General features: G+C 36.1%; 2 protein-coding genes across 2 annotated transcripts; one reads left to right on the top strand and one right to left on the bottom strand.

Annotated features, from left to right (window-relative positions):
• Window positions 1-6,681: 6,681 nt before the first annotated feature.
• Window positions 6,682-10,418, bottom strand: LOC104241289 (pentatricopeptide repeat-containing protein At1g79490, mitochondrial). The gene is made up of 2 exons (XM_009796224.2): window positions 6,988-10,418; window positions 6,682-6,832 (listed from the first exon to the last, which is right to left on the bottom strand). Exon 1 carries the CDS (start codon window positions 10,267-10,269, stop codon window positions 7,891-7,893), a length of 2,379 nt encoding a protein of 792 aa, XP_009794526.1. The 5' UTR covers window positions 10,270-10,418; the 3' UTR covers window positions 6,682-6,832; window positions 6,988-7,890.
• Window positions 10,419-10,998: 580 nt separating this feature from the next.
• Window positions 10,999-11,313, top strand: LOC138874660 (uncharacterized). The gene has a single exon (XM_070153434.1). It carries the CDS (start codon window positions 10,999-11,001, stop codon window positions 11,311-11,313), a length of 315 nt encoding a protein of 104 aa, XP_070009535.1.
• Window positions 11,314-12,182: the final 869 nt, after the last annotated feature.

The raw sequence follows: 12,182 nt of genomic DNA, 5'->3' as shown, positions 1-12,182 counted from the left end.
TTTTGTAAAGTCCTAATACCATCATCCCCTCTTACTTCATAAAATCTACCAGAAGGACCACAAATTATCAATTGTTGGACACCAACATACCCTATAGTAGATGAGGTATATCCATTTACTAAATCTATGAAAGACAGAAGGTCAGAATCATATTGTTTCCAAGTGTGCACCAACTTTCTTGTATATAATACTTTTGGAATTATTTTCCAATCACCTCCATAATTGAATAACAAGTCCACATTAACCATCTTAACCTACAAAATAAATAAGAGAAAGGGATTAACAAAATTGAATATAATATAGTACAAACCAATAAAAGGGAGAATTTATAACAAAATTGAATATAATAAAGGCCAGTCCCATATGAATCAGACAAAATAGTATAAGGAACTAAAGGGCAGGCACATGAGTCACGATATTATTAAACAAATCTACTGGTGGACCACAAATTGTAAAGAAACAACAAAAAATTACAGCATTCAATAAAGGAACAACAGAAAAATGTCCCACTTGGGGACCATATACAATCATCTTTGCCAGAAACAAAAGCCCCCTTTCCCCAAAAAGAGATAAAATGCAGTCCCACATGTAAACCCTACACTAAAGAAACTGTCATACAAAATCCACATAATAGAGAATCAATACATCCGAGAAAACACACATGCAAACACTAAACTATAAAGGTTAACAGAAACCCTAAATCACCTTCAGTAAAAAGAAGATTAACATCGGAAAAACAAAGGAAATAGGCGAAATAGGAGAAATAACAGCAACCAAGTTTAATAGAACTATACCTTTGAAGGATTTTACAGAAAATATGGAAGAGAATTGATGCATACAGGAGGAACCCTAAATCGCCTCTTACACTCGTTCTCTCAGCTAACAAGAAAAAAGGAGCCTTTTCTTTATTAAAAACGGGTCACTAAGTATTTAAGTAATGGGTTATATTAACGGGTTACGGGTCGGATCTGTCCACCGTGGCTTTTCAGTTGGCATTTTAATTGCCTTGTTGGACGGGTGTTATAAATAGGGGTATTTTTAATCACTTTCCTAACGGTAGGCCTTTAAATGGTCTGATAGTATAACGGGGAGAGAAGTGTACTATTTTTCAAAGTACAAGGGTATATTAGAGCTTTTTCCCAATAAAAATTCACAAAAAAAACAACAGGTAGTAAAAAAAATTCACAACTTATTGCTTATTTCCTCTTATTTGATTAGGGTCTGTCATTTCCACATTCTACCTGGCAATTTTGCCCAGCAGTATATCCTCTTTTTTTTTCCAGATTTGTTATGAAATCAGCTACAAACATGGTATCCTCAGATTTATCTTATGTTCACTCACATGTAAATGAATTTTTACATAATTATTGTAATTTAATATGTTGTAGAAGGTTGTGTGCGTTTTATCTTTTTCAGGTTATAATTCCACAATTCGTGTTGTAGTTATTTTTAATTGGACAAATATAATAAAAAGTATATAAATTAAATGTTATCCGAACCGAATAACCACTTTTCACATTATTCAACCAAAAAATAGAAAAAAGTGTAAGACCACTACGTTAAAGCTGGTTGTTCTTTTGGATGAAACGTGGGGTACACATTTCTCACTTTTTGCCTTGCACTGAATCTAATCTTATTAAATTTAGACAAATCATAACCATCGGTTTCACGTAAAGGATAAAGCAAAATAACAGTCTTTTTGCTAAAAAAATAATAAATCCGAATCTATTACGTGCAATTTACGGTTTTTATAGTGAACATTATAATTAAGCAGAGAAACTCTTCTTCAAAATACAAACAGTAATCTCTGCTTAAACTTACAGCAGAAATCATGTGCTGTGGAGAAGGTTGCAGGCCGTTGGCCTTTCTTCTAGGCCTTCCTTTTGCTCTCCTCTCTCTTATCGTCTCTGTCGTCGGCGTCATCATTTGGATCGTCGGGTTCGTTCTATTTCTTCTCTTTTTTTTCTTATTCGAAGGAACCTTAGAGCAACAGTAAAATTTATTACAGTGTGATCTGTAGGCTACGGGTTCGAAGTAATTAGCCTATATTACAACTCCTGGGATACGATCCTTCCTTGACTCTACGCCGAATGTTTCGTGTACTGGGCTGCCTATTTTTTTTACTCTTTTATTTGGAAGGGAATTTATTAAATGCGCCTCTAGGTGGATGCCGCTCAACTAAACTTAGTATTTTTGATATAGAGTTTAAATATACAGTCAAATCGCTCTATAACAGTCTAGTTTGTTCTGAATATTTTGGATGTTATAGAGAATTGCAGTTATAGAGAACATATATTATAACATAACATAAAAATTGGTTCCGGAAAAAGCTTGGCTTTTATAGCAAAGTGTTGTTATATAGGGATGTTGTTATAGAGAGGTCTGACTGTATTTATAGAAAAAATCATTAAAATCTTGAAGGTTGAATACATCTTACTCCGTTTGTTCACTTTTACTTGTCCACCATACTAAAAATGCATTTTCACTTTTACTTGGCCATTTTAGCAAATCAAGAGAAAAAATAATTTTTTTTCTTGGTTTAATCATTATCGTTAATTACTCATTTCCGAAATTATTTTTCAAAACTCTCTGAAATGCTATCATTGAGAGGGGTTATAAGGTCAAATACATACTATAATTATTATTTCTTAAGGGGCATGAAAAGTTCAAAATGGACCACTAAAAATGAACGAAGGGAGTATTTAAATTGTGAATCCGCCTATGTGCCCCTTCATGTTTATACATTTATTTAATTTATTTTTTTTTAAAATTGGCAATTGGATCGATTTTCTAACTTGATAGGTGGAACTGTTGATTTTTTGCATGTGTTTTGTACAGGTTGATGTTGAGTATAATATGTCCGTGTTGCATATGTGTAACTTTGTTGGTTGAATTGGCGCTGGAGTTGATAAAGGCTCCTATTCATGTTATGGAGTGGTTCATTAATCAAATCCCTTGTTGAGACTTAATTTCCACAGATTATTTTTCATTCTTCTTAATTTTTGTATAATACTAAATGATTATGGTATTGTTGATAAATTGATATCCTCTCCGGGTTACTTTGTTATCATTTGTGAAATATTTGCTTGCTTAATTTTGAGTTCACACATACCAAAATCACTTCCTTATTGTATCAAAATATTATTAATGAGTTGGTTTGAGTTATATATTAAAATTTAAAGAAATTAATTATTGAATTTTATACATTACTTTTAAAACGTGTTTGATAATAATTGATATAAAATATTCGTGCATTGCACGAACGTCGAGACTAGTATATCTATAAGTTGATATAATTATACTTTTGATAAGGAATAGGGGTGTACATGGACCGGGTTGATTCGAGTTTTATTAAAACCAAACCAACTATATCGGTTTGGATTGGTTCGGTTTTGTCGGATTTTTCTGGTTTTTCGAGTTTTTTGTTACTTAAATATTATTTCAATCTTACTTTGTTAAATTTTTGATAAGTAAATATATGTTTAGTAAAAATATAAAAAATTGACAAATATATTATCTATTAAAATATTTTTATGAGAGAATTTTCTTAGTAACAACATAACAATTATTTTTTTTAGTCAACTGACAATAATATAATGTTTCGTTGATGCACACTAAGGTTAACCGGATTTAGTAATTAAACATTAAAATCAATATGATACCTAAATAATAATGATCACTTCACATCCAAAAAGATATAACAATTTAATAAATCTTAACATATTATGAATATGAAAGAACAAAGAGATTGACGCATTTAAGTAATACTTAATGAGAAAGTGATCATACAACCTATTATTTAAGGTTAATAAATATGGGCACTTCATATACTATTAAAATATTATATCCCGCAAGAGAATCCCAAATATTTTTAGATATTTTTTAAGAAAATTCTATATAAAATTTTAAAATTATATATAAAAATTATATATTTATATGTCGGTTTGGTTCGGGTTTTTTTTACTCAAAACCAAACCAAATCAAACCAAACCTAGTCGAGTTTTTTAATCGGTTTGGTTTGACTTTTCGGTTTGGTGCGGTTTTTCGGTTCGGTTTGTACATCCCTAATAAGGAATATACAGTCAACCCTCTCTATAACAGCCTTGTTTGTTCCGATATTTTTTGGCTTTTATAGTGAATGATTGTTATACACTTATAACAGCGTTTAACGTTTAAATATTTTTTGATTGTTATAGATAAAAATTATCCAAAAATTAATTATTTTTCTTTTTTCAATGTTACATATAAAGGATAAGAAAACTATTCAAATTCAAAAACTCAAAGATTTGCATATTTTAGTAATTAAATATAGAAGAAAGCTAATACATTATTAATAAATTTATAACTAAACCTATATATATATTTGAACTCTAAGTCAGACATTTTAAAGCTACCTAGAAAAATAAATTCTTTCAAGATTGATGGAAGTACTTTGTAATTGTAGTTTATTTTGTAGATTTCATTCTCTTACTAATACAATGCTCACACTGGCGAAGGTTCGTGTCCAAATTTTCAGCAAAAATGTATCAAATAGCTTTCCCTTGAAGACAATCTAAGAGCTTAACAGTAAAATTTTCTATCTAAATATTTTTTGAAATTTGTCTAATGCAAAAGATATCATGTGCAAATCTTCAAATTTTATATATTATGCAAGATAGAAACTTTGTTTAATGGAAAAGATTGTGTGCATATTTTTAGACTTATTAGTAGTAATCTTAAAGATTCTATATGGCTGATATAGAAGGGTAACTTTACAAAGAACGTTCTGCTATAAATATGGATGTTGCTATTATAGGTAAAAGTTATTATAGAGAAGTAAATATAACTTGAAAATCAGTTTTAAGGAAAACTTTGACTTTTATAGTGAATAGAAGGGGTGTACAGGCCGGGTTGGTTCGGTTTTTCAATTACCAAACCAAGCCAATTGTCTCGGATTTTTAAATTTATAAACCAAACCAAACCAAACCAACAAAAGTCGGCTTTTTCAATCACGATTTTTCTCGGATTTTTCGGTTTTTTCGGGTTTTTCGGGATTTTTTCCAACAAAATCTTCATAGCATAAAATTTATAATTTGTACTCTAATATTTCTTAGGTCCTAGTAGGATAAAACGATATAATATGTTACCCAATAAAATAATATAAAATAATAGGAGATGAGTCATAATTATACTAAAATACTCAACAAATTGTATAAGATAAATACTGCTAATTAATAAGCCATAATAAAAATAAACATAATCTAAAAGTACTAAGTCATGTTAAAATAAGTACGACTAATAAATACTAAGTATTAATTACATGACTAAATAATATTAAAAGTGAGTTATGCATTTTCACTATCTAAATCAATACAAAACTAAAAAAAAAAAATATCCAATACTATTGCCACTTTTAGTATTGAATTGAATTTTTTTGTTAGCATTAGTATTAATTTGATTTTGTTGCTTTGAGCTTTATTTGATTTACTAATTTTTATGGGCTATAAACATATTTAACCATTCAAAAGTTCTAAGTCCAAGCTTAAAATAATACATTAAAAGAGAGAACTATTAAAGAGTTTAAATTATATTTATAAATTACATTATAATAATTATTTTTATGTATAAAATATTTTTAAATCTGTATACATGTAATGTTGGGTTGGTTTGGTTTCGGTTCGACTTTTTTTAGATAAAACCAAACCAAACCAAACCAAACCAATTATAGTCGGATTTTTTTTTTCTAACACCAAATCATAGTCGGATTTTTTTTCTCGGTTTGACTCGGATTATCGGTTTGGTGCGGTTTGTCGGTTTCCTTTGTATACTCCTAGTGAATAGCTGTTATATAGAGATGATGTGAGGAAAACTTGGCTTAACATATGTAAAAAAAATACTATAAGTCACTATAGTTAGCAATTTAAAATATTCAAAAGTATTTGCAAAAAATGGTTAAAACCGTATTTGACCCTTCAAATAGTAAGTACGTTACATAAAGTGGAACAGATGGAGTACAAACAAAGGAGTCCGAAACTTGGGAAAATAGGGAGTGGAGGGCAAAAATCTTGTCCGAGTAAAGTGCCTGGCACCATGCCCGAGCAATTAGAATGTCTACCTTACATGGAATATGGTTCCAGAGCATATTTAGATAGTTGTTAAAACATCACTCCCTACGTACGTGAAAAATCAATACGGCGGATTTAAAAGCAGTATTAGAGATAAAGAAGCTTTGTCGTGATCGGAGTAAGCAGTGAGAATTTGCAAGCTAGAGTAATTCGAGAAAATATTTCTAGTAAGTTATTGTGATTGCTTGAGAGAAATCACAGTAAGTATAGTACTCACGATCAACAAAGAACAAATTGACAAAATAATAGGTAACATGGCAAGAAGGATTTCGGCAACCGAGGAAATCATAACTCTAGACCTCCTTAATCTTGTCTTCAACTCTTTGCTTAATTAGTTGATAACTTACTGCATTTCCATTATTTGCAATTAGTTAGTTTAACCAAACAAAAATCATTATTTGAATATTTTGGAGAATTGATTTGCTTAAATTCTTGTGATATATTAAGTTGTGATTGAGAGTTAATTCCTTGTGGGATTCGACTCCGAACTCTTAAACCGAATTATAATATGCAACGACCGTTAGATAGTTGGGCATGGTTAGTGTTAGACCTTCGTCAAAGACCGAGTGTGATGATCTATGATGAAGCCAAAAAGTGAATATAATCAGAGCAGCACATTTTCACAAGTTCCCACCTTTTCAAAAGTTCAACATAGGCATGTCTTGCTTGGATATATTCATCTGTCTTTTCCTTGCAAGAATGGCAACACCAATCTGCAGAAACTGACTCTGTAACAGGTGGAATTAAACATGTCAGGATGTACAAGTTATCTACAACAGGAACACTGGAGCAATTTTTTCCTCTCCTACGTAAGAAGATCAATCCAAAAGAACCAAATAACACACCAAGGGAAATAGGAGATCCAAGATTCAGGGACTAGTACCTCCTCCGAATTACAAATATCACAGATCTGAAATTCATCGTCATCGGACTCAGTAGATTCAAATTTGGAATCAGCTGTACTTGATAAAAAAAGATTCAGCAGCGAGAAAAATGCCTAGAGCAAATTATATGAAACATCATGGGCCCATCCCGTTTAGAATTAAGTGGGTCGGGCCGAGTCGGGATACGGGACGGCCTGTCCCGTTGGACAGCCATAGCTCCCGCTATGCGCGGGGTCTGGCGAAGGGCCGAACCACAAGGTCTATTGTACACAGCCTTACCCTGCATTTCTGCAAGAGGCTGTTTCCACGGCTTGACCTCGTGACCTCCACATGGCAGCAACTTTACCGGTTACGCCAAGGCTCCCCTTCATATGAAACATCATGTATTTTCTGAAATGGTTGTCTTGCGCACACCTCAGCTTATCTTGACATTCTTTTTTTCCAGTAATGGTGGTCTCCAGGCCAGCTTATGCACACATCAGCTTTGACATTCTTTTCATTTACACTCTGAAATCAGACTAGGAAGGAACTCACCTGTATTAGCTTTGATTCTACTGTTTGATGAGAGTACTGAACTTTTGGCAAAAGGCATTCAGCATCGGTTGATGAGTAAACAGATTTACCAGTTAAATCAGGTGGAGGAAGTTAGGAATAAACACTACCATTAAGTTTCAGGTTAAGAATAAAAGGTACACGCATCTGTACACATATCCAGGCATGTATTTTGTATGCAAGAAACTATATATCCTTTATAACCGATTCAGATCTAATTTCAATCCACCCAAACACATTAGCATCTTGATACATAGAAATAGTATCTTCTGCACGTCTTTGAGCACCAGAACAAGTGAAACCAAATCTCTAGTATGAACTATATAAGCCATTTTACACGTAGGAAATAACTATATTGCTTTTCCAGCGACAAGAGGCTTAGGAGGGGACAACGACCTAATTTCAGGTGCAGATGTTGGAAAAAGTATGTTGAGTTTATGCATTAAAATGTCAGCCCTTGATGGAATCTCATTCAAAAGAAATTGCTGAACAATTGGTTTCTTAAACCACTCCAAGACAGCATCTCCTGGAGCCCTCAAAACAACCTTACTGACCTCGAAGGGTGATTCCACCGAGCTTAACATCTGTGCCACCACAATTTTCAAAGTTGGTCCAGTGACCAACTTGATCCTCCTAGGGACAACACCATAATACAACATCCGTTTCCTAAACCTATGAAGCGTATGTACCACTGCCACGAGAGCTGCTCCCACCGACAAGTTTCTAACATCAAGGGACCATGCAATATGTTGATCAAATACTATAGCCTTGGGGAAAAGCTTGTTTTCATAGGCAACTTTCCATACACAACGAGCACGATTTATTTGTCCCATGAGGACAAGATAGTTAAGGAGAACATTAACAAAGTACCTAGAAGCTCCTTCTTCTAGCTCATAATCAATGCCTTGGAAGAATTCCCTCACAAAAGATAAAACTGGCTGTTTCCTCTGCTCTGGCCCAGTAAAGAGCCCACACATGAAAGTGTGAGCCTTATGTTTCGTAGCACTCAAGATCGACATTAAATGCCTCTCATCGTTCTCATCTTGGCATCTTACTAAATGGGCAAGAATTGAAGTGTAAAGAATGAGGTCAACCTTGGCAGCAGAGTTCACGTATGTTTCAAGGAGAGGTTTGGCTGAGTCGTACAATCCGCTCTTCATGCACGATTCAAAGAGCTGCCGTATTATGAAATTATTCGTCCTGATTCCTGATGAACCCATAAATCGTAGCCACCTTAAAGCAAAATCAACAGAACCGTCTTTAATGTAAACCATTAAAACATCACTAGCATTCACATCAACTGAATATCCCATGGCCTTCATTTCCAGTAAAATCTTTGCAGAAACATCCAAAAGCTTCTTTTTGGCAAGAAGAGTTAGCAAGGCCGTATAAGTACTCAATCCTGGTCTCAGACCTGCATTAGTCATCGAGTTATAAAGCTTCATAGCCGCATCTACATGACCGGAAGCAGCATGCATCTCCAGCAGAGAAGAATAGGTGGAAGGAGTGGGCAAAAATCCCGCCTTTTCCATATCCAAGAAGACAGACATTGCAATATCAAGCTTTCCAGATTTTGCATGAGACTCAACAATCATGGTGTATAGCCCATAGTTAGGTCTAAACCCTGCTTTCTTCATTTCATCCCACAGCCTTAGAGCAGTCTCTAATTTTCCAGCCTTCACAAAAGACTCAATCAAGGATACGAACATAGTAGCAGATGGTCTGAGCCCGAAGCCCTGCATTTCAGTATATACCTTCATTGATGTGTCCAACCTCCCGGCTTTACCCATTGAATCAACGAGGGAGGCAAAGATACCAAAACCTGGACGAAAGTTATTCACCTTCATCTGCTGGAAGAGTTTGAATGCTGCATCAAGGCGTCCTGACTTTGCGAGGTTTGGGATCATTAACTCATAACTCGATGCATCTAAAGAGCACCCAGCTTTTTCCATACTCTCATATATCTCAAATGCCTTATATGGCAACCCGTTGTTTAGGAACACGGTGATAAGGGAGTTATAGGTCTGGGTATCAACTATGCAACCAGACTCTTGAATTTTCTTAAAACAGCAGAATGCCACCTCAAATTTCTCTGCCTTGGCTAGGTATTGGATAACTCGATTATACGCATTAAACAGAGATGCCCCATTTTCGCCAGAATCAAGGACCATATCATCAAAAACCGATTGAATTCCATCAAAATCTCTGCTTTGGTTCAATTTATCGAACAGGGTAATGTAGCAAGCTTCATTTGGCTTATACCAAGGTTGTCTCTTTGCCCACCGAAATAAACTTAACGAAGCATCACTATCTTCCATAACTTTCAACGCTTGCATAATGTGAGTCATATTTGGTATAAACTGAAGCTTATCCAATTGAGTCTCCATATCAGGGCCCCACCTCCACCTCTTCACAATCTCAACAAGCTTTGCCACTGCTGAAGCATTCAAAATAGGCTTCTTCAACCCACCCACCATTACATGATCATCAACCCCTGGCTCAACAGACCTTATTCCTTTCCCTGAGTAAATAACACTCCCTGATTCATCCAGATATTCTACATCTTCAGTCCATTCAGAACAGTAATATCTCGAAAAGTAAGGAGCTTTAGCATTGAAATTAGTAGTATTCTGATTTGCAGAAAGAAATCGATGATTACTCCGAGAAATGTCGACTAATTTGCGGGTATGTTTCAGGTTTCTATAAAAGAGAAGGCTGCAAAAAATCATGGTGCAACCATTTATTTAAATCGGAGGTAGAGAGAGCGAGAGAGATGAACTGAAATTTATTCGGCGCCGGAGATCAAGCTTTTGCTTTTTCTACTCTCCCCAATTTACGCAGGAAGAGATGAGCTTTCCTAAACCCTAAACCCACACCACCTGCTTCCTGCTCCGCCACTATAACGGGCCGGGTAAAAGTCGGGTCTCTTCAGTAGCTACGTGCACAGATAGCCGTTTTTAAGGTGATTTGCAGGAATGACCATTATAAGGAGCTGGTCTTTAAATAATAGCCTCGTTTTTTAATATCTTTAAAAAGTAGCCTCGGATCCAAATATGCACTCAGCAACAGCGCGATGGTGCGAGTTGGTTGGATTTTAATTTTTATTCATAGGGATCTTAGAGAGTCTGTGGTAGAGGTTAGGTGGGTGAATGATAGACTAATGACTATTAAGCTGGTGGTTGGTGAGTGTACTCTTGGTGATGGACGTCAGTACTATGATAAGGAGGAAGAAAAAGTTTGTACGAGGACATCCGAGTATCAGGTGGGGTGCCTTGATTAAGGATAAAACTCAAGAGTTGGAAGGGAGGTTATCGGCTATGGGAGCCTGGAGGAGTAGTGGAGACGCGAGCATTATGTGATCGACGACGGCGAATTGTATAAATAAGGCGGCAAAAGAGGTATTAGGGGTCTCGCCGGGCTACTCTAGAGGTCACAAAGGCGACTGGTAGTGAAATGAAATGGTCCAAGGTAAAGTGGAAGCGAAGAAGGCGGCGTACCTGAAGCTAGTAGGGAGCACTAGCGAGGAGGAGAGGAGAGAGAACAGTGAGAGGTATACGGTAGCTTGGAAGGAGGCGAAGCTGGCGGTTTCGGAGGCTAAGAATGCGGCTTTTGCTTATCTGTACGAGGATCTGGGGATCAAAAACGGGGAGAAGAAGTTATTCCGGATGGCCAAGGCGAGAGAGAGGAAGGCTAGGGATCTGGATCAAGTGAGGTGCATTAAACACGTGGACGGTAGAGTTTTGATGGAGGATGATCAGATTAAGCAGAGATGACAGACCGACTTTCATAAATTTCTGAATGAAAAAGGGGATCGGGATATTGTGCTAGGTGAATAGGGGCATTTCGAGAGTCACTGTGACTTTAGGTGTTGTAGGCGCATCAAAGTTGGGGAGCTCGTGGAGGCTATGCGTAAGATGGGTAGGGGAAGAGCTACCGGGGAAGATGAAATTCCCGTAGAATTTTGGAGGTTTGTGGGTAGAGCAGGCTTGGAGTGGGACTGGGTTGTTTAATGTTATTTTCAAGACGAAGAGGATGTCGGAGGAGTGGAGGTGGAGTACGGTTGTTCCGTTGTACAAGAACAAAGGTGATATCCAGAGTTGTAACGACTATAAGGGTACCAAATTACTGAGTCATACCATGAAAGTTTAGGAGAATGTAGTTGAAGTGAGGGTGAGGAGGACGGTATCTATTTCAGATAACCAGTTCGGGTTCAGGCCAGGGTGTTCTACCACGGAAGTTATCCACCTTATTAGGAGGTTGGTGGAACAATTCAAGGATAAGAAGAAGGATTTGCACATGGTGTTTATTGATCTGGAGAAAGCCTATGACAAGGTTCATAGAGAGGTTCTATGGAGGTGCCTGGAGGCAAAAAGTGTGTCGGTTGCTTATATTAGGGTAATTAAGGACACGTATAATGGAGCTAAGACTCGGGTTAGGACAATAGGAGGAGACTCGGAGCATTTCCCGGTTGTTATGGGTTACACCAAGGGTCTGCGCTCAGCCCATTCCTTTTTGCCCTAATGGATGCACTGACACATCATGTTCAAGGGGAGGTGTTATTGTGTATGTTATTTGCTGATGACATAGTGCTGATTGATGAGACGTGAGACGGCGTCAACGAGAGGCTGGAGGTTTGGAGACA

This window comes from Nicotiana sylvestris, chromosome 8, assembly GCF_000393655.2.
Source record: "Nicotiana sylvestris chromosome 8, ASM39365v2, whole genome shotgun sequence".
NCBI lineage: Eukaryota > Viridiplantae > Streptophyta > Magnoliopsida > Solanales > Solanaceae > Nicotiana > Nicotiana sylvestris.
This window is presented reverse-complemented; position numbering and strand designations above follow the sequence as displayed.

Excerpts from the sequence above, each read along its gene's own strand:
- LOC104241289 (XM_009796224.2), bottom strand. The coding sequence starts at position 10,269 with ATGATTTTTTGCAGCCTTCTCTTTTATAGAAACCTGAAACATACCCGC.
- LOC138874660 (XM_070153434.1), top strand. The coding sequence starts at position 10,999 with ATGGTCCAAGGTAAAGTGGAAGCGAAGAAGGCGGCGTACCTGAAGCTA.